The sequence below is a fragment of the Oryctolagus cuniculus genome, chromosome 17 (genome assembly GCF_051225735.1).
Source record: "Oryctolagus cuniculus isolate XC-2025 breed Fujian yellow rabbit chromosome 17, ASM5122573v1, whole genome shotgun sequence".
Classification (NCBI taxonomy): Eukaryota; Metazoa; Chordata; class Mammalia; order Lagomorpha; family Leporidae; genus Oryctolagus; species Oryctolagus cuniculus.
This window is the reverse complement of record NC_142883.1, coordinates 59,490,778-59,513,513: the sequence shown is the minus strand read 5'-3', so window position 1 is coordinate 59,513,513 and position 22,736 is coordinate 59,490,778. Positions and strand designations below refer to the sequence as shown.

General features: G+C 43.0%; 1 protein-coding gene across 3 annotated transcripts; it reads right to left on the bottom strand.

The window, feature by feature from the left end:
* On the bottom strand, positions 1-22,465 carry ZNF286A (zinc finger protein 286A). Of its 3 annotated transcripts, none has more exons than XM_089318432.1 (6): positions 22,322-22,465; positions 21,750-21,910; positions 20,421-20,509; positions 15,172-15,286; positions 14,170-14,262; positions 1-5,119 (listed from the first exon to the last, which is right to left on the bottom strand). In XM_089318432.1, exons 1-6 carry the CDS (start codon positions 22,378-22,380, stop codon positions 4,959-4,961), a joined length of 678 nt encoding a protein of 225 aa, XP_089174558.1. In that variant the 5' UTR covers positions 22,381-22,465; the 3' UTR covers positions 1-4,958. The 3 variants fall into 3 exon arrangements, with proteins under 3 accessions (XP_089174558.1, XP_089174556.1, XP_089174557.1); XM_089318430.1 differs by having other exon boundaries at positions 1-5,061; XM_089318431.1 differs by having other exon boundaries at positions 1-5,061; positions 21,733-21,910; positions 22,322-22,384.
* Between the last annotated feature and the right edge of the window lie 271 nt (positions 22,466-22,736).

The following is a 22,736-nucleotide window of genomic DNA, read 5'->3' as shown; positions in this document are numbered from 1 at the left end:
TATATATACAAACAACATCTTTATTGACAATGGGACAGTAAAAACAAATTGCTTATAGGTAACCAAAAACATTTGAAACGCACAACATTAAAACTTTCAACATTTACGCTGGAGTACAAACACGCAGTCAAGTTTAACATCAGGTGTAACGAGGACAAATACTGAAAACAAAGGGCCAGATTTCCCAGTAAAATTACCAGTGGAGTTAAGCCCCTTCACGTGAAATTACAAACTTGTTTCTGGAGCCAGCAAATAGCTCCTGTTTAAGTCAGACCCACAAGGAAAAAAGCATGCTCCAGGAGATCTCAAGGAGGCTGTGCAGGGAACAGCACCAGAAAAGAAGCAAGAGCAGGAAGAAGTAAAGCTTCAACTCTGTGACAGGCCAGGGAGCAGGACGGTCATGGTCCTTAATAGGTTAAAAAAAAAAAAAAAAGGTGTGGAGAACACAATGATTCTCAACTTCCATGGGCTGATTCTTAGCCACATCATTTTACACACACACACACACACACACACAGGCTTCAAAAAGCTTTGGGGAAATCTGAATTATGAAAATATATTATGCATGGGTTTTGAAAAAATTTTTGCACCAAAATAAACGTACTTTTAATTCCACTGACTTTCTGAGGCACTCTTGTATACAAGTGTACACAAGCACACACACACACTCTGATGCTTAACTGCTTCATTCAGGAATAAATGTAGACAGTGAAGGGGGAATTGGGAGTACCTGCTCACATAAGTGGAAGGGGGCTCCTCATGCTGCTGTGCCAGATCCTTTAGATGCACCATCTTATTTAATCCTCATGACAACCTCATGAGAAAGGGATGATTTATTTCCATTTTACAAATAAAGAAACTGAGACTCAGAATAAGTAGCCTCCCAAGGGCACACAATTGCTAACTGGGGGTGGTAGATTTTAAGCTCAACTTTCAAACACCCACGTTGGGCGTTCTTATTTTGTTAATTTAAATGTGGTCCCCAAATGAATTTCTTTTCACTGAACCATATGGCATATTTAAAACATTTTCACAGCTTCCATTCTCTCCACAATATATAGTAACATCCTGAGTTAGGAATATTTTGATGCATTTCCCATCACTTTTATTTTCCTTTCACACAAACTCACATGGTTCTTCTTATTATTAGTTATTGTTATTAGTTTATTGCTAAGATTTGAGAAGCCACGGGAAGCTCTACTTGGGAGATGCTTTCTGTCACCAAGAGCAGCTGCAGGCGGGCCCCTAAGTCATTGGTTTGTTCCTGAGGTCCAGCCATGTGTCGGCCGGGCTGTCTGTGCCCCTCTCTCCGTACCCCAGCTGCTCCTGGCCGCTACAACCACTTCCTGAAGCCCCATACAGTGCACAAAAAGCAGCATTTGTGCAAAATAATAACAATAATAAATCTTAACAATAAACTAGAGGGACAGGGCTACTGTTATGGAGTAGTAACAACTCAGTGTTCATCTGCATTGCTCTGCTTACCAGTCTGGTACATGGAGGTAACTTCAATGGCTTTAGTCCCTAATGAAGGATTACTTCACCATCACTACAACTTCTCCAATTTCTCTGACTGGTTTATCTGTCTCTACCTCACTTCTTGTAGCTTAGGAGTAGCATTTTCTGTAGAGCCAGATACTAAATATTTTAGGGACATACAATCTGCTGTTGACTGAATGTCCAAAATCCATACCCTGAAACCCAGTCATTACCTATGTGATGGTCTTTGTAGGTGGGGTCCTTGTGAATGAGATTAGTGTCCTTATAAGATGGGCCCCATTCTACCTAGTGAGGACACAGTGCAAGGGTGCCTTCTATCAACCAGGAAGTAGGCCTTCATCAGACCCCAAATCTGCCAATGCTTTGATCTTGGGACCTCTCAACTTCCAGAACTATGAGAACTAAGTCTTGGCTGCTTATAAGCTACCCAGTTTATATTTTGTTAAAGCAGTCAGAAGATACGATTTCTGTTGCAGCTACTCGATTTTGCCACTGCAAGGAAAGGCAACCAAAGACAACATGTAAATGAATGTGTAGCTGAGTTTCAATAAAATTTTTTTAGAGAAATGGACTGTAGGCCCAAGTTGATCTATGGGTCTGGGCTACAGTTATCTGCTCAAAACTATTAATATTGAAACTTAAGGTGGTGAAAGAGTTCCTTTTCCTATATTGTGATGAGTCAGCCATTATCCTACCCAAACCCTTCAGACCCAAGTCTTCTCCCCCAACTCAATCTCCTTCAATGTTTTTTGTTGTTGTTCATTCTACAATCTCTTTGTGAAAAGCCCTTTTATTCTCATTTCCTATGATTTCCATCATCGCTGGATTTATGTTCCATGCATCCGTAATGATAGTGCTCTTCACTATCCTTACTTCTTTAAACTATCTCCCTACTTTTCTTCAATCATAAAATTAAGTTCTACTAAGAGGGAACTGTAGGTAACTGGGATAATGTGGAAGGGACAAGAGTACAGACTAACTGATAACTGATCATGAAGGATAGGAGTCAGGAGAGAAGAAAGTAGAAATCTGTATTTTTCTATCATTTTACATAATTTTCTTTATACAGAACATATATATAATAAAAATGGCATTTACATAGTGTTTTACTATTTATTTGAACTTTTGCTTTTGTGTTTCCAACCCCACCAATGGTCTTGGTCACCCTTGTAACTTATGCTAACATATCACTGTGATTTCATGCCTTGTCCATCTTTAGAACTCTGGGATAAAGACCAACCAAAACATGGAGAACAACAATAACAACAACAGGGTAAACATTAAGGACAGAGAAAATGCTTTTTCAGCGCTTATGTCAAGTGAGTTGCTGCAGGACTGTCCTGTGACTATTTTCCATACCTGACAGGAATGTATGAGCTGCTGTCTCACAGCTGCTTCAGTCCTTCTTGACTGGAACCTTAAATATAACAACACATTGATCCAATCCACCAGCTTTCCAAACCCTCAATAGCCATGGGGTCTTTTCTCAAAGTGACACAGCACAACTTACAGAACACTAACTAACATGGAGAAACGATGTTTCCTGGATACTTGTGGACATTAGAAGACCCAGGATTTATTCAATGCCAAGGATAAACAAAGATCAACACTTAAGGTTCTGACCAACTCTATTTCAGGCTAACTCCAGGAAAAAGTGGAAAACGAAGGTAGATTTCTATAGACAGGGACAACAGTATCTCAATCTATAATCAATATAACTCATATGTCCATTAACTCAGAACCTGCTGTAAATACTTTGTTTATGTTCATAAAAGTAGATAGCAGCTTTTGGGAGATAGGAAGGAAATCCAAAACAACTTTCAACTCTTAGCTTATTTAGCTTTTTTTGATAATAGAAATTACATTCTCTGGAGAAATGATACCACCTGTATATCTGGATCTCTATTTTGGATTCAAAGATTAATAACTTTGTGAACTCTTCATAATAAGGATCTAATATAAGCTATCAACCTAACCTATCGAATAAGAATTTCCTTTCCAAAGTGAGAAACTACAATAGGGCTCTGATATGACCAGGAGAGGGGAAAACAATTTCACAATTTATAATGCTACCTTTTCTGGGATTGCATGAATTTCCTTGGATGGGTATTTGAGAGGTTGAAGATTAAAATTTTGAGATCTCTGGACAGAAGTTTTAATAAGCAAATCAATGGACATAAGGACCATCCTGTCTGTGGCTCAAAACTACGTATTATGCGAGTGAAATTAGAAGCTTATATAAAATTAGTCCTCAAGTGCATACAATGGCTTTACATCTAAACACTCAGGTACTTAACACAGTTATAAACCCAACTTACATTATTTCACATTCAGGGATGTTTCAGGGTTGTTCTTCAGTGTGAATTCTTTGATGTCTGATGAGGGATGAACTACACTTAAAGCTTTTCCCACATTCATTACATCTAAAGGGCTTCTCTCCAGTATGAGTTCTCTGGTGTTGAATAAGAGCTGATGAATGAATGAAGGCTTTTCCACACTCACTACATTTGTAGGGTTTCTTTCCAATATGAATTCTTTGATGTTTAGCAAAATTTGAGCTCCGACTAAAGGTTTTCCCACATTCACTACACTCATAGGGTTTCTCTCCAGTATGAATTCTCTGATGCTGAACAAGATGTGTGCTTTGACTAAAAGTTTTTCCACATTCACTACATTCATATGGCTTTTCCCCGGTATGAACCCTCTGGTGCTTAGTAAGGGATGAACAGTGGCTAAAGGCTTTCCCACATTCTTGACATTTATAGGGTTTCTCTCCAGTATGAGTTCTTTGATGTTTAATGAGTGCTGATGAATGAATGAACGCTTTATCACATTCATTACACTCGTAGGGCTTAACTCCAGTATGAATCAACTGATGTTGCACAAGATGTGTACTTCGGTTAAAACCCTTCCCACATTCACTGCATTCATAAGGTCTTTCTCCAATGTGAATTCTCTGATGAATTGCAAGGGACGAGCTTTCTGTGAAGGTTTTCTTGCATTCGTTGCACTCAAAGAGAATTCTAGTATGAGTTCTCTGATGCTTCGTTAAATTAGCTCTGTGGCTAAAAGACTTCCCACATTCACTGCAGGTATAAGGTTTCTCTCCAGTGTGGACTCTCTGGTGTCGAATAAGTACTGAATGGTAAGTGAAGAGTTCACCACAATCATTGCACTTATGAGGCTTTTTCTCTTTAAAAGTTCTCTGCTTTTTCATTAAGTTTGACTTCTGTTTCAATCTTTTATCAAGTGTATGAAAGGAATAGGACCCTTTGGGAACTCTGTCTTGAGTGGTTAGAACAGACTTCTGACTGTAGTTCTCCCAGTAAACGTCATGTTCATGATCTCTTTCTTCGGGTAATGAATTCATGTGGGTGAACATTTCTCTCAAGTGTCTCTCCTGACTTCCTTGCTGATTCTCTAACCAACTATCACATTCAAGAGCTGTTTCCAAGCCATTATTCTTTGTCAGTCTCTCTATTATTGCAACCTGGCAGGAATCTTCTTTGGAAAAATCTTGCACTGAAGTTGAATCCTTGCTCTTGGGTCTTGTCTCCACGTCTGAAAGACATTGGAAATGCAAATTCCCTTCGTTTTCTGTGCTCAAAGAAAGGCAATTCTGTAATAGGTAAAAGTTAATGAAGGTGAAAGGCATGCCTTCACGGAGTAAGTGGATCTGACTCATTAGATGATTTGTAAAGAGAAGCAAATGGAGGGAAACAAATATTCAGTATATGCAGAGAAAATTAGTATACTCCATCCAGGAGAATCCCAAGAGGGAAAAGACATCCAAAAATATAGGAAAATGCGAGTTATATATGAAGCAATATATCTGTTTATGAGAAGACTGAGTACATCAGGTCAGAATGGAAGAAATAACTTTTTATACAACACACATTGCTGCAATAAATATCCAAGCAATTATCTCAGTATATAGTTATGACTTCTAAGTTCTCAGTCTTCTAATCTTGCCACATCCAAATATACAACCCACTGCCAGTTTAATCTTCCTAACAATGCTTTTCTACGATGCCCCTCATCAGAAACCTTCTAGAGTCTCCCAAAGTAATCTCTAAGTAAAAAAGAGTATAAATGAGCATGCACGGTTTGCTTTTGGTGTAGGAAAAAAGGGAAGGGTAGCAAGAGTCTTCAAAAAGTTCATAGAAAATGGCCGGCGCCGCGGCTCACTAGGCTAATCCTCCGCCTTGCGGTGCCGGCACACCAGGTTCTAGTTCCAGTCGGGGTGCTGGATTCTGTCCTGGTTGCTCCTCTTCCAGGCCAGCTCTCTGCTGTGGCCCAGGAAGGCAGTGGAGGATGGCCCAAGTGCTTGGGCCCTGCACCCCATGGGAGACCAGGAAAAGCACCTGGCTCCTGCCATCGGATCAGCACGGTGCGCTGGCCGCAGTGCGCCCTCCATGGCGGCCATTGGAGGGTGAACCAATGGCAAAGGAAGACCTTTCTCTCTGTCTCACTGTCCACTCTGCCTGTCAAAAAAAAAAAAAAAAAAAAAGTTCATAGAAAATGCATGTCATGAAAAAACCACACAGGGTTTTCAAATCCTGCCACACCAAAAATAAACATCTTTTAATTCCATTTTCCACAATATTTGATGTACCCTGTGTATACAGTATTTGGTTATATTTTCAAAAGCCAAAGGTGGCATGAAAAACTAATGAAAATGATTGCTTATGGAGAAAATATCAGAACATAAGCAAGAGGGCAGGAATGAGCTAAACTTTTCTAAATACCTTTAATATAAATATACTGCAGTTTTGGAATCTAATAAGCTTTTATAAAGACAAAATAAACTGTGGTTCAAAGGAACAAATATATTAGTGAAATAGAAGAGCAAATTCAGAAGCAAATTCAAGTATATGTAACAATTAAGGATAATATGAAGGTGGTATTTCAGTTAGTGAACAAAAGGTTTGTCTTTTATTTATTTATTTATTTATTTTTGACAGGCAGAGTGGACAGTGAGAGAGAGAGAGACATAGAGAAAGGTCTTCCTTTGTTGTTGGTTCACCCTCCAATGGCTGCCGTGGCTGGCAAGCTGCGGCTGGCGCACCATGCTGATCCAAAGGCAGGAGCCAGGTGCTTCTCCTGGTCTCCCAAGGGGTGCAGGGCCCAAGCACTTGGGCCATCCTCCACTGCACTCCCGGGCCACAGCAGAGAGCTGGCCTGGAAGAGGGGCAACCGGGACAGAATCCGGCGCCCCAACCGGGACTAGAACCCGGTGTGCCGGCGCCGCAAGGCGGAGGATTAGCCTATTGAGCCGTGGCGCCAGCCAAAAGGTTTGTCTTTCTAACAAATGGTGCCATGACAACTCAACACTAGAAGAAAATTAAGTTAGATTTAGTTATATCTCTCCCTTTATTACACCCAAATAAATTCTATTCACCCATTTATCTACTATTTATTGATTTTATTCGATAGTACTCATATCTAATGAATATACACCATGTGCTACATACACTGTTAGTCCCTGGGAAAACCACATATAGTTCCTATGCACATGAGGGGGAGAGAATTTAATCTAACATTCACAAATACAAAACTGTACTTGTTAAAAGCACTGAGGTACTGAGGAGTCAAAGGGACATGATGCTATGAAGATAGAATAAGAGGAATACGAGGGAGACACTTCTCTGAAGGAAGTACATCACTGAGCTGAACCAAAGGAGCTGGAGCTGGGGTTTGGGATGAGTGTTTGAATTAATAGGTACACAAGTGGGCTGGTGCTGTGGTGTAGCAGGTAAAGCTGCTCCCTGCAGTGCCGGCATCCCACATGGATGCTAGTTTGAGTCCTGGCTGCTCCACTTCCAATCCAGGTCTTGCTATGGCCTGGGAAAGCAGTAGAAGATGGCCCAAGTCTTTGGGCCCCTGAACCCGTGTGGGAGACTCATAAGAAGCTCCTGTCTCCTGGCTTCAGATTGGTACAGCTCTGGCCATTGTGGCCATCTGGGGAGTGAAGCAGCGGATGGAAGCCCTCTCTCTGCCTCTCTATAACTCTGCCTTTCAAACAAATAAAATAAATCTTTTAAAAAAAAATAGGTACACAAGCACTGATGTGAGTGTTGCAGGTGGAGGGAAGGAAATGTAGGAAAGCCCTGTGGGGAGGGGGCAGTCAGGAAAGCACAGTGCAAAGATGGGCTTTGCAACCAGAACATATGACTCTGAATCCCAGCTCTGCCTTGTATGGGGGCAGCAGGGACATAAGCATTTGAGCCATCACCTGCTGCCTCCCAGGATCCCCTCTAGCAGGAAGCTGGGATTAGGAGCACAGCCAGGATCTGAATCCAGACTCTCTGATATGGGAGGCAGGTGTCTTAACTACTAGGCCAATGGCTGTCCTTGTACCTAATCTTTAATCAACTAACTCCTACTCAGTTTGGGAGTCTTATAGCAGAACAGTCATAATTATATCTGAGAAGGATTATAAATATAAAACACTTCTCTCTTTTCCAACTATCTAGGTAATACTGGATTTTCTTCATACACTTGAACTAGAAGAGCATATAACAGATGCTGGCACTGTGGCACAATGGGTTAGGATGCAGCCTGGGATGCCAGCATATCCTATCTGAGTGCTGGTTAGGATCCCAGTTGCTCGGCTTCCAATCCAGCTCCCGGCTAATGTGCCTGGGAAAGCAGTGGAGGATGGTTCAAGTACTTGGGCCCCTGACACCCAAGTGGGAAACTCCCAGCTTCTGGTTTCAGCCTGGACTAGCTACAGCCATTGTGACCATCTGTGCAGTTAAAGCAGCAGATGGAAGATCTCCCTCTCCCTCTCCTCCTTCAAATAAATAAATCTTTAAAAAAACAAACAAAAAACAACCCCAACAAATCATAAAAAAACTGTATTCAGAAGCAACTATGAGAATAATTATCTTTGATGAAGCCATATCTTGGAGAGATTTGCAGAAATGTGAAGAAAAAAAAAAAATCCTGTATGGGTATTGGTTTGAGTCCCGGCCACTCCACTTCTGATCCAGCTCCCTGCTAATGAGCCTGTGAAAGCAGCAGAGGATGGCCCAAGTCCTTGGGCCTCTGTACTCACATGGGAGACCTAGAAGAAGCTCCAGGCTCCTGGCTTTGGCCTGGTCCAGCCCCAGTCATTATGGACATTTGGGAAGTAAACTAGCGGATGTAAGACCTCTCTCTTTCTCTGTAACTCTGCCTTCCAATAAAATAAATCTTTTAAAAAAAGTCAAGAATACTACAAAAACCCACCACTCTTTTAGGTAACATATTTTTGTTCATGAAATCTTCATAAAAATTATATTGCAGTAGAGGGCAATGGGTTTATAATTATTTTAAAATTAATAGCTTACTTTTGCTCAGTCTTAGTTTTTTTTTTTTAATATTTCCTCCTTTTTTTGATTTATTTATTTACTTGAGAGGCATAACTACAGACAGAGAGAGGGAGAAACAGAGAGAGCGAGTTACCTTCCATTCACTGGTTCACTCCCCAAATGTCTGCAATGGCTGGAGCTGGGCCAGGCTGAAGCCAGGAGCCAGAAGTTACATCCTCGTCACCCATGTGGGTGCAGGGGCCCAAGCAGTTGGGCCATAGCACAGAGCTGGATCAGAAGTAGAGCAGCTGGGACTAGACCAGTGGCCATATGAGATGCAGGCACCGCAGGTGAATGCTTAATCTACTGTGCCACAAAGCTGGCCCCTCAGTTATAATTTCTAATGTGGTAAATATTGGTAGATATCACCTGTATATACAAAAGTTCTTTACAGTCTTCAATAATTTTTAGTTACATGAGTCTTTGGATGCGAAAACATTCAAGAACTGCTATGACATAGCCCAGAGAAGGAGGGAAAACAGGTGAGATAAAAATGTCGAAGTGAAGCCGGTGCTGTGGCTCACTAGGCTAATCCTGCACCTGCAGCGCTGGCACCCCAGGTTCCAGTCCTGGTTGGGGCGCCGGGTACTAGTCCCGGTTGTTTCTCTTCCAGTCCAGCTCTCTGTTGTGGCCTGGGAGGGCAGTGGAGGATGGCCCAAGTGCTTGGGTTCCTGCACCCGCATGGGAGACCAGGAGGAAGCACCTGGCTCCTGGCTTTAGATTGGCACAGCGCCAGCCGTGGAGGCCATTAGGGGAGTGAACCAACAGAAGGAAGACCTTTCTTTCTGTCTCTCTCACTAACTCTGCCTGTCAAAAATAAATAAATAAATAAATAAATAAAAAATTTAAAAAAAAGTTGAAGTGAGTAAAAGCCAGAGTTTTACAAGATTTTGTCAGCCTCAAGGATTTTGGTCATTAAGCCAACGGGTGTGAGAATCATTGAAGTGTTTGAAGCAAAGGGATAACTTGATTTGAGTTGATTTTGAAAACATCACTCTCAGTATGATGTAGAGAATGGAGTGCATGGGGCAAAGGCAGAATTGGGGAGATTTATCATAACCATTCAGGCAAACAACAGGCATGTGGGTGTTAACAGTGCATGAGTATTTGCTAATTACAGTAAAATGTAATTAAGTAAATGTGTTCATGCATAAAGGAGAGGAGGAAATGTAAAAACTGTCCACAGAGTTCTGGCATGTACAATTTGATAAGGCAGGGAGTTATCAGTGAGACAACTACTGGAAAAGGATCCTGTTTGCATGGGGAATTTGGGCATATTTCAGGCATTCAGTTTTAAGTACATTTTGCTGAGATGTCTTTGACATAGCAAATAAAGACATCAAATAGTTATACTGTGCAGGTGTTCAGAACAGGCTCTGAGGAGAGGCCTAGGATGGAAATAGCAATTTGGAACTCATCTGGATAGATGACAGTGGGTTGTGGGAATGATGAGACGACTAAGGGGAAGGCAGAAGCTACAGGTAGACGACCTGTTGGCCAAGTCTGACTGCTATGTTGTGTTTGGCCCATACTGTTTATGCAAATTAAAAACAATTAGTTGCCAACATTTAAAAATAGGGAGATTTTACAAAGTAATCTAAATTTTGATCGTCTCTTGAAAATTACCATAGAAGGATACTCCATGTCAACAACCAGTGAGGGCAGGAGTTGGCAACAATCACCTGCTACCTACTTTTCTAAATAAAGCTTTATTGGAACATAGTCATACCCATTTTTTTTTTTTTTTTTTTTTTTGACAGGCAGAGTGGACAGTGAGAGAGAGAGACAGAGAGAAAGGTCTTCCTTTGCCGTTGGTTCACCCTCCAATGGCCGCCGCGGCCGGCGCGCTGCGGCCGGCGCACCGCACCGATCCGATGGCAGGAGCCAGGAGCCAGGTGCTTTTCCTGGTCTCCCATGGGGTGCAGGGCCCAAGCACTTGGGCCATCCTCCACTGCACTCCTGGGCCACAGCAGAGGGCTGGCCTGGAAGAGGGGCAACCGGGACAGAATCCGGCGCCCCGACCGGGACTAGAACCCGGTGTGCCGGCGCCGCTAGGCAGAGGATTAGCCTAGTGAGCCGCGGCGCCGGCCATATCCATTTATTTTTATACATTGTTGAAGCTGCTTTCACACGATCATGGTGGGTTGAATGGTTGTGAAGACCACATGTCCCATGAAATTCACTGTTTGCCATCCAGCCCTTTATATCAAAGTCTGCCTGCCCTTGAGTGACAGTGAGTTGAGTGAAGGCTTTTACTTTCAGTTGAGGCATGTATTCTAGCTTCCAGCACCCACCCAGCTCGCTTCACTTAGTAATATTACGTGACAGCCATCTAAGCACTCAAGTTTACAGCTATTTATACAGAGGAGAGGAAATTAAAATCAAAGTTTGAACAATTCAAACATTTAACTGCTCTAAACAGAAGGCTAAGAGGATGTTCCCAGAGGAGTAAGAGGTGACTCCAAATGGATGAAGGATTTCAAGGAAAAATCAGAGGCCAAATAAACCAGAAAACAGAGGCAAATATTTATGTAATTTGGGGTTGAGAAAGGACTTCTTAATTGGTACTCAAAAGGCAGGTACCAAAATGCACAGTGGAACTGAAAGGCAAAATTTAGAAAAGAACATTTGTAACATAAGAAAAGGAAGATACCTCCTGTGGTTCTTACAGATCATTAAGAAATTCTACAAAAAAGGGTGTTGAGTAGGCAATACAAAACTGACAGGACCACAGGAGAAACCGGCATAGCTACACTCACAGGGAAAGACCTTAAAACTTTCTCAGTATTCAAAAGAACAAGAAGATAATAATAATAATAATAATAATAATAATAATAATATTCAAGATCGACTTTCAGTAAGAGAAACAGACACTATTTAGCATAGTAATTAAAACATTGATAGTACTGGGTACAGACAGATAAGTATGCCAGACAGCCTAGACAGAACTCCAAGCATATAGAGAAACTGGGTTTCCCAAAGAATTATCATTACAAATCAGTAACAAAAGATTATTAAATAAGTGATGCTGATTGTTGGCATAAGCATGTAAAAAGATAAAATCAGTTCCCTATTTCATACCATATACAAAAATACACACCTCAAAAACAAAATTTGAAAAATTTAAATACAGATTATCATTCTGAAATTGAGATAAGAAAAAATTCATAGAAAGCAAATGAGTAGTTTGCTTTAAATAAATAAATGTGGTATTAAAATATAGAATTCTATATGCTAACATCATAAAATAAAATCAGCTAAAGATCAGAGGGGTCAATATTTTATGACTTATTTGTAATGCTAGCTCTGTCATGTACTAACAGAAAGAATGTCAATAAATCTCATATGGTAACCTAAAGAACTAAGAACTCCAACAGATCAAGAGAAAGATGTGAATAGCTCAATTTTTAAAAAGGTGCAAAGTATCAGGTAATTCACAAGAGATACCTGAATAAGCAATAAATATGAAAATCTCAAACTCACTATATTTATCACAGAAATGCAATTTAAAAAACATGAAATCGGGGCCAGTGCTGTGGTATAGAGGGTAAAACTGCCGCCTGCAGTACTGGCATCCCATATGGGCACTGGTTCGAGTCCCGGCTGCTCCACTTCCGATCCAGCTCTCCCCTATGGCCTGGGAAAGCAGTGGAGGATGGCCTAAGTGCTTGGGCCCCAGCACCCATGCGGGAGACCTGGAAGAAGCTCCTGGCTTCAGATCACTGCAGCTCTGCCCCATTACAGCCAAATACGGAGTCAACCAGAGGATTGAAGACCTTTCTCTCTCTCTCTCACTGTCTTTAATTCTACCTCTCAAGTAAACATATATATATATATATATACACACACACGTGTGTATATATATATATAAAAATATGAATATGGAATAGCATTTTACACCACTCAGACTGATGAAAATAAGAAGTCTGAAAACATTAATTATTGGCCAGGATGGCAGCAGGTGCTTTGCATCCCTAATAAAGCTAAACCTGTGACACATTAAGTCTCAGTAATTCCCCTTCCAGTTACCCATCCTAAACCAACTCTCAACATGAATATATAAGGAGCCAATAAATGGATGATCATTGCAACTCTGTTACTAATAGCAAAGAAATAAAAATAAACTGCTGAGTTTATTTATATAGTAGGCTTACTCCATATCAGTTAAAATAAACAAATATGATTCTTATGTATTAAACCATAGCTTAATACAAAAAGACAATATGAAGTTAAAAAAGATAACAGAAGGAAAAAATAACAAAGTATATATCTATTGTTTTATGTACACACATATCTGTATATGTGTGTATACATACATACGCATGCAAACAGGGAAGTGATTCATATCAATTTCAAGATATAGTGTTATTTCTAGTAGAGGAAGAGAATGAAAGGTTTTAACTGAGTCTGTAATATTTTTTATTTCTTAAGTAAAAGATATCACACACTCATAAGAATGGCTCAAATGAAGACAGACAGTTAGGTGTTGATAAACATGTGGAACAAATAGAACTGACAAACTGTGCTGGTGGGTATCTAGAATGATGATGCTACAAACCTCTTTGGTGTTACCTACTAAAAATGAACACACACCTACCCCATCGCTTAATAATTCTAATTGTATATATCCAATAGGACCGCATGTATGTGTTCACCACGACATGTAAAGAATATACATAGCAGCAATGTTAGCCCCAAACTGGAAACTATTCAAATTCCTGCCTTCAGGAGAATGGATAAATGGTATACTGACATAATGGAAGCATGTACAACAATGAGAATGAGGGAAACACAATGATATGCACAAGCTAATGTTCTGCAAAGGAAGCAGACACAAGAATATATACAATGTGGTTTCATTTATGTGAGGCTCAAGAGCAGTCAAAATTAGTCTATGGTGTGACTGGTTAGCATCAGGTGACCCTTGGGAAAAGAGAGGTAATGCAAGGAGGGGCCCGGAGGGGTGCTGCCGAGTTGTTTTCCTGATCTGGCACTGAGTACGTGGATATCTTTAGTTTGTGAAAATTAAGACTGGACAGTTAAGATGCAGTCATCATGCTTTTATGCATTTTATATTGCAAAGAAAGAGGCAAATGAGGCAAAATATTACCACATATTTAATCTTGGTGATGGATACACGCCTATTACTTTCTTTTCTGGACTTCTGTATGTATTTGAAATGATTTAGAATTTAAAAGATTTTAAAAAATAAAGGCACGGTACACTCCTAATACTTTTCCTTGGGCAGTGAAAATGCCACTTCTTCACTGTCCTGCTGGGCTGTCATGTCTGAAGACGCCCAGCGCCAACTCACCTGGATAGCTGCTACTGGGCACTTTTCTCTCAAGCGTCAACGGCTCTTTTCCATTCTCCACATCGTAGCTCTCAGGTTTGGAAATGGGGAGCCCTATTCATAAAAAAAAAAAAAAAAAGGAAAGAAAGAAGAAATGGGTCTTAGCTACTTGTGGTATGCATAGTTTCCACCCCCTGATCTACAAAGAAGACAAGTTATTACACAAAGATCTGCAGTAAATGGACTGGTGAGAAGTAGCTAAATGGATTTGTACAGACGAATCGTTCACCAGTCAAAAGATGAGAATGTCTTTTAATTGTGTCAGGAAATTCCAGAGAGATATTACATATTAGTCCTAATCTTAGGGAAGAAAACGGAAAAAGTGGGACCTCATGGCAGCAGGACCAAACTGTGACTGCAGTAATTAGAGGTTTTGTCTGGTTTTTCCTTCCCTCTTTCTTCAGGTAGTAGTAGAAGTTTCTGATGGGATTTGTTAATGTGAGGTTTGGGAGGGGCTTATCTGGATACAAACATGCATACACGTTTGCATACACACACACACACACACACACACACACAGAGGCAAAGGATCCAGAAGAGGCCAGAGTGTCCTTGGCTTTTCTAGCTCCAGTGCTGGGCCTGTGACCCTATTTGCAGGCATTTTTCTGTTTTCGCTGAGCTCTCTAACGGGAAGAATACCCTAGCCCTGGGGCTGCCTATGGCCATCTCTGCCATGTGGGGAGATGTACAAATAAAGCTGAGTGAAGCCCAGCCGACTGCCTGAAAATAAACAGAAGAAATCCTTATGATACATTTGATTCCTTGAACCAAGGTGTGGATTCTGTTTCTGTCACTTGAATCCCGACTCAGAGCAAGCACACACATTTTCCAAGAACCTAAAGCAGAAACAGAATTTTCTGAACGTTCCAAAGAATGGACACTTTGTTAAGCTGTTTTTACTTTTAATAAAGTGACGACATCCCCCTGAGCGGGTTTCAAGTCAGAGAGCGAGTCTGTGCTTACACAGCGAGACCAGGTTCCTGTAGTTCTCCAGCATCACCGCCCTTTGTGTAGGGTCCAGCTTCCCCCACTCTTCCGGCGTGAAGTCCATGGCCACGTCCTTGAATGTCACTGTTGTCTGGGACACAAAGCACACTTTTGGTCACTTTCATGTGACAGCCTCTTAGTCATCCCCCACTTTCTGCTGGCCATGGAACAAAGACACTCAATAAGGAAAGAAGCTGTGACAAATGACAGGCCTCTTAATAGTATTAAGATTACAAATCTATGGGCCGGCGCTGTGGCAGTGGGTTAAAGCCCCAGCCTACAGCCCCAGCATCCCATATGGGCGCTGGTTCAAGTACCGACTGCTCCACTTCCGATTGAGCTCTCTGCTGGGAAAGCAGTAGAAGATGGCCCAAGTCCTTGGGCTCCTACACCCACATGGGAGACCTGGAAGAAGCTCCTGGCTCCTGATCGGTGCAGCTCCAGCTGTTGCAGCCATTTGGGAAGTGAACAGTGAACCAGGAGATGGAAGACCTCTCTCTGTGTCTCTCCTTCTCTCTGTAACTCCGTCTTTCAAATAAGTAAAAATAAATCTTTATTAAAAAAAAAAATTACAAGTCTAAAGTCACTGTGCTAGATTCAATTGGAGCCAAAAGCAATAAGACCATGGTTTTTCCACTGAAAGACTACATTGTTTTTTCCTGGAGAATAAAGTTGTTTTTTTTTTTTTTTTTGACAGGCAGAGTGGACAGTGAGGAGAGAAAGGTCTTCCTTTTGCCGTTGGTTCACCCTCCAATGGCCGCCACGGCCGGAGCCAGGTGCTTCTCCTGGTCTCCCATGGGGTGCAGGGCCCAAGCACCTGGGCCATCCTCCACTGCACTCCCGGGCCACAGCAGAGAGCTGGCCTGGAAGAGGGGCAACCGGGACAGAATCCGGCGCCCCGACAGGGACTAGAACCCGGTGTGCCGGCACCGCTAGGTGGAGGATTAGCCTAGTGAGCCCTGGCGCCGGCCGAGAATAAAGTATTAAAACAGGAATCAGGAGTGCACGTTCCAGGTAACAGTTGAGCTGCTGGCTGGGATGCTTGCACTCCCTGTCACAGTGCCTCCGTGCAAGTCCTGGCTCTGTCCCCAGCTCTAGCTCCCTGTTAATGCACACCCTGGGGGGCAGCAGATGACAGCTCAGGTGGTTGGATCCCTGCCACCCATGCCGGAGACCTGGACTGAGCTCTTGGCTTAGGCCTGGTTCAGGGTAAACCACTGGATGGGAGCTCTCAGTCTCCAAAACAAAAGTGAGGAAAAACAAAACAAAAACCAAACAACCAAAAAAACCCCACCACGATGTAGTTTGGTAAAGTAAACAAGATAAGCAGAGGGGGGAATAAGGCATGTTTGCATGATTCCTGTGAATCCTCAATGAAAGACTGAAGATGAATTCTAAGGCAACCAGAAGGTGAACTTGTGCATGGAGACGTCATGGAAGGCAGAGACTGGCAACAAGCACCAAATTCCGCGAAGCAGAGAATTCAAGGGGAAAAGCAGTAAACTGGAAAACGACTGCAATAAAATCGGGGCAAAACTAGAAGTCAGACATGTTTATGTATCAAATACTGTGAGACTGCATTTCTCTAAGACAAAAATTATAAAACTATATAGAGTTAAGAGGCGTATCAGTATCAAACAGGCCCCTTTAAGTAAAGCCATAAAGCATGGAAGTATTATTCCAAGGTTGGTGGAATAAACATATACCAAATGTTAAAACTGGAGAGAAAACACCTTCTAGTTAAATGTTCATGAAGCGTTTGCAAAAAGTAATAATGTAAACTTCAATAAACTCCAAAACAGAACTAGAACAATGATTGATAACTAAAAAAACAAAAATGAAATATAAATAATGAAACAAAAACGCAGAAACTATACTGAGTGAATTTCAGAGCTTTAAACACTGCCATTTATTAAAGAATTGCATGAACAAATAAGCTAAGCATACAAATTGAATTAGAAAAAGAACAACAAACTAAGGAAACAGAGAAAGCAGAAATTTCAAAAACAGAAAAATAAGACAGCTGGGAATTCTGAATAAGGTCCACAGGTTATAGTATCATACCAATGTTAATGTCTTGATCTTGGACAAAGAGAATAATATAAAATAAAATGTTATTTTTTGAAAATCTGGATGAGTATAAAAGAAATCTTTGTACTATTTGCAGCATTTCTTTTGCCTAAAATTATTTCAGAGTAAAATTTACAAAAATGGGAATAATCTGTGATTTAATTTTTAAAAATTCATCCTTTGAAAATAAAACAATACATAAAATCACTAAAAAGAAAAGATAAGGAAAAGTTGATCTGGATCTTGGAATCTATACATACATGATTAAACCAACACTCAGTAGAATTAACTGTTGGACAAATAGAAAAAAATCAGAACAACAAAAACGTAAACTACTGCTTAAAAGCAGGAAAAATACCAAAGGAAAAACAAAGAAAGCATAGGAAACAGAAATATAAAAACCACTTGGCAGGGCCAGTGCTGTGGTGTAGTAGGGAAAGCTGCCGCCTGCGGTGCTGGCATCCCGTATGAGCGCTGGTTTGAATCCCAGCCGTTCCACTTCCAATCCTGCTCTCTGCTGTGGCCTGGAAAGCAGTAGAAGATGGCCCAAGTGCTTGAACCCCTGCACCCACGTGGGAGATCTAGAAGAAGCTCCTGGCTCCTGGCTTCAGATTGGCTCAGCTCTGGCCCCTGGGGCCATCTGGGGAGTGAACCAGCAGATGGAAGATTGATCTCTCTCTCTCTCTCTCTGTAACTCTGCCTTTCAAATAAATAAATCTTAAAAGTCATTTGGCAAGAAGAATTTGAAACATATATATTAAATGTGAATGAGTAAATTTCCTTATTAAAAGGCTTTTTTGTTGTTGTTTTCTAAAAAGCTGTATCCTGTTTACATAATAGGCCACTCAAACAAAATATTATTGCTAAGGCTGGAGACTAGAAAGGAAATGGAAGGAAAATACAATACAATAGATGTCTACAGTAGTGCAAGCTCAAGCAAAAGTATGGGAAAATATACATCAGTAGGGAGAGGTGAGAAAGTAATATTACCTTTACATTTCTAGTCTGTGCTGTTCTTTTTGTTAAATAGGCTAGAAAATCTTGTAAGATAAAAAATAGCCTAGTCAAATTCCAACAAGAAAAAGACTTGCAAAAACAGAGGTATTTTTAATTTCTCTAACAGTTTTCAACCATCCTGATGCTACAACAATCTTGAATCCAGTATCGCAGGGTTGGAATGGATGAAGTAATCACCCTCCCTCTACTACCTGAACCCCGACATTCCCTCTAGCCCCTATCCCTGGCCACTTTCACTGAGTAGGTATAGTCTGGGTAGCACTGACTCTTGGGTGAGATGTGTTTGTAGGGTATGTGTAAGTCTATTCCACACAGAGTTCCACTTAGAGTTGACCAGTAACTGGTTCAGATACGGGCAAATTAACTTGATAGAATTAATCTCAGCACTTCTGCCAGAATTTCTAGGAAAGAAGCTGCCTCCTTTCTCTGGCCCTCAACATGGGAAGATGTAAGTCAGCCTAAACCTGTTTGTAGCCAGTGCTGGAGGAAAAGTGTGCTTGAGAGCAAAACCCACGGAGGAAAAGAAAGCTTTGTGAAATGAAGAGAACAGGTTTTAATGTTATTTCCTGGGCCCCACATCTGGCCAGACCTCAATTTTTCAATAACATTTTAGTCAATAAATACCCCTCTTTGCTTAAGCCAGTTTTTTTTTCATCAGCTCCAACTGACTAATGAAGTCTTCAAGACTAATGTAAGGTGGCTAAGAAGCCAATGGAAGACAGCAAGTATATAAAGAACCTGCAAAGTCACCTGTATACACACTGCCAGTGTCTAATAATTACTGTGTATGCCTTGGATCACAGTAGCCAAGAGAAAGGCGGAGGAATCTTTGGGTTGTGGTACTCCACACACAACGTGGACAGCTTTCTTTCTCCTCCCCGGCTCCTTCAAATAAAACTTTTCAAGACGTATAAACTTGAAAGACAAACACAATGATCAGCCATATGGTGACTACCACCTAAATTCAGCAATTTAAAAAAATATATATTTATTTGAAAGGCAGAACAGAGAGAAAGAGAGGGAGGATGAGGGAGTGGAGGGGAGAGAGAGTGAGAGAGATCGATCTTCCATTCACTGGTTAACTCCTGAAATGGCCACAACAGTCAATGCTGGGTGGCAGTGGCCCAAGCACCACCAGCAGGAAGCTGGAATGGAGTGGAGCAGCTAGGACTCAAACCAGCACTCTGATATGTGATGCTCAAGTCAGAAGCGGAAGCTTAACCCACTGTGTCATAATGTTAGCCCCAACAATTCTTAATATTGGCTATTCTGGCCCTTTTGGGGGGGAAGGGCAACAACTTAAAAGTTGCAGACACACTGCCTCAGCATTCTTTATCTTGGAGGTCTGAATTCTGATTGTGACCATTGGATTCTCCATAGGCCTTTCTTTTAACTATCTGGACACTTCTTTTAAAATCACATCAACATTTAAGGTGCTTTCCTAAATCCCTTCAAAGACATATATGTGTTGTTTCCCTATAGAGAAACAAGTTTTAAGTGACATGTACCACATTATCTGCAAAATAGTTTCCCACATGACCAAACAGAAATCAGCACAGCAGGTAGAAAGAGGAAAATACCACTTATTTGTCTGCCAAACAATAAATATGGATGGAGAAGAAAGATACTATGGGGGGGCCGGCGCTGTGGCGTAGTGGGTAAAGCTGCCGCCTACAGTGCCAGTATCCCATATGGGCGCCGGTTCAAGACCCAGCTGCTCCAATTCTGATCCAGCTCTCTACTATGGCCTGGGAAAGCAGTGGAAGATGGACCAAGTCCTTGGGCCCCTTGTGGGAGACCCAGAAGAAGCTCCTGGCTCCAGATCGGCACAACTCTGGCCATTACAGCCAACTGGGGAGTGAACCAGCAGATGGAAGACCTCCCTCTTCCTCTCTCTCTCTCTCTCTGCCTCCCCTTCTCTCTCTGTGTAACTCTGGCATTCAAGTAAATAAATAAATCTTAAAAAAAAAAAAGGTACTCTGGGTAAGTAGGAAACATTTTCTACTGAGCCCTTTGTAATCTCTTAGAACTCAGCTCTCTAAAACAGCTCCAGTGGACAAAGAAACTCCGTCTCACAAAGGAATGCACCTGTACTTTGGGAAGGTGGGATTTCCACAATCATTAGCGCTCACACTCACCTGGGATCTGGCCGTGAGGCGCAGAGCTGCCACTTCGCCGCCTTCTGCACTCTTTTCTTGGGAAAGGGGAGACTCCTGGAACGACAGAGCTAAGGGCAAGAAAGGAGTAATGATGGGGCCTCAGCTGCTCTTGTCCTGAGAACTGCAAGTCTAAACATGCTGCTTCCACACAAACTGTGCTCCCTACAAACACTGAGACTGAGGGGAGCCCAAGTCAACCCACTGCCTCGCAAGACCATGGCACGTGTCCATGAATATTGCTACTTGGGGTTTATATCTGAACACATTCTAGAAGGTGGCACTCTAATCCAGAAATTAGAACACATCAGTCCCTTTTGTTGGAGAAGTGGGCTCCATGGCCCTCCAAACTTATTCCACATGCCTATTTAAAACGGAGACTGCTGGAGCCCGCGCTGTGGCACAGCAGGTAAAGCCGCCACCTGCAGTGCCGGCATCCCAGTTGGACACCAGTTTGAGTCCTGGCTACTCCACTTCCGATCCAGCTCTCTGCTATGGCCTGGGAAAGCAGCAGAAGATGGCCTAAGCCCAAGGGCTCCTGCACCCGCATGGGAGACCTGGAAGAAGCTCCTGGCTCCTGGCTCCAGATCGGTGCAGCTCTGGCCATTGCAGCTACCTGGGGGGGTGAACCAGCAGATGGAAGACCTCTCTCTCTCTCTCTGCCTTTCAAAGAAATTAATCTTAAAAAACTAAATAAAATGTAGGCTGCTGAACCCCACCTCAAGTTAACTTTCACTGGTTGAGCCCGGGGTGCAATCTAGAAGTTTCTCAAGTATGAGAGAAGGAAGAGAAATCCCACATAGAGATCACAAACCAAATTTCAAGTGACCATTGGTCTAGCAGAATTGGAAGTCACTGACCAACTTCCACGTCTGTTTTCTTGTACGTTCAATGACAAAATTCACTTCTCTTGTATGTTCAATGACAAAATTCTCTGTACTGAAATCATAGGGTAATTGTACGGATAAAGCGGGTAGCAGGTGTGGGGCTCTGTTTTTTGCCAAGCGCAAACCTGAATTCTCAGACCACTGGCTGGAGATCATTGGGACAATAATTTGGGAGGAAAAACGTGAGAAAAAGTAATTGAGGACACTGTGCTCACGCCTCTGAGCCTAGCATTTTGCTGTTTTTGGTGGTTCTGAAGGGTCTACCAGCACCCTGTGGCTCCATCCCAAGCCCTGCATACTCCAAAGAGCCCATGCATCCCCAAGGCGATGGCGACCGCCAAGCAGGGATCTCCCCGAGGCAACCGTTTTCCCTTCCAGAGTAGAATCCCGCCCTTCCACACGCTCACCTCGGCAGCAATCCTACCTCTTCTCTCGGGCATTTCGGCCAACTCTGTCTCCATGACCACCGCCTCCTCCATGCCCCGAAGATGCTGCGCTTCTCCCCAGCTCAGGACTGGGCAGGCAGAGCAGTCAGAAGCCCTCGGGGGTCTCGCGGTCGTCCTTGCTGCCTTCCCGCGGGGGGATCTGCAGAAAGGTCACGGTCAGGTCTGGACGGCGTCTGGCTCACGGTGGAGCTTGCCTCGCTCCCACCGAGCGGGAGCCTGGAAACCCGGGGGCGGCACCCTGAGGCTGGGTCCCTACCCTGTGCAGCTGTCCTGGGGGTGCGAGTGGGGGCCCGAGATGATGCTGGGGCCGTCCCCGGGGCACAAGGAGCGTGCACAAGCCCGGCTCCGCTCCGGGCGCTGGCCCCAGACCCGCGCCTGCCCCGTGTCCGCGGCTCTGCCCGCCCCGCCCGTCGCGCACCGGTGTCCCAGAGGGGAGGGCTTCCAGCTCGTGGTCAGTCCCTCCAGCCCCCTTGCACAAACGCAGACTCTAGCTCGGACTCCTCACGGGACGATCCCCGGGCCCACCACCCAGCCCGCACACCCAACTCACCTCCCATCCCGGGCCTGACAAAGGCTACGAACTTCTTGGGCCAGCTCGGAGTCGCGCATGCGTAAGAGACAGAGGAGCGAGGCTGGCGGGCCTTTTCCCGCTCAGAACTACAGTTCCCAGCAGCCCCCGCGCCCCGCCAGCCTGCTTCTCCGCAGGTGGGAGCGCGCGTGGCGCGGTTGGGAGACTCCGAGGTGCCAGCAGGGTCCTTCCCTCTCGCGAGAGTTCTGGCGGCGTGTCTTGTGTGTGATAACTGAGTCGCGGAGGGAGCGAACACGCAGAGACGTGGGCTTGTGCTTGGGCTTTGTCTACCCGTGTGCTCATAGCGCGGCACTTAGAACTGCTGAGTTCAAACCAGGTTAATGTGCTGTTAGGCATGTTGGAGTATTTGGCTTTTATCCGTGCCTTTGCCCTCCTC

Excerpts from the sequence above, each read along its gene's own strand:
- ZNF286A (XM_089318430.1), bottom strand. The coding sequence starts at position 22,380 with ATGCGCGACTCCGAGCTGGCCCAAGAAGTTCGTAGCCTTTGTCAGGCC. Across the intron at positions 20,510-21,749 it reads CGAAATGCCCGAGAGAAGAG|CTCTGTCGTTCCAGGAGTCT; the intron begins GTAGGATTGCTG and ends TCTTGCCCTTAG. Across the intron at positions 15,287-20,420 it reads GCCTCACGGCCAGATCCCAG|ACAACAGTGACATTCAAGGA; the intron begins GTGAGTGTGAGC and ends TTTGTGTCCCAG.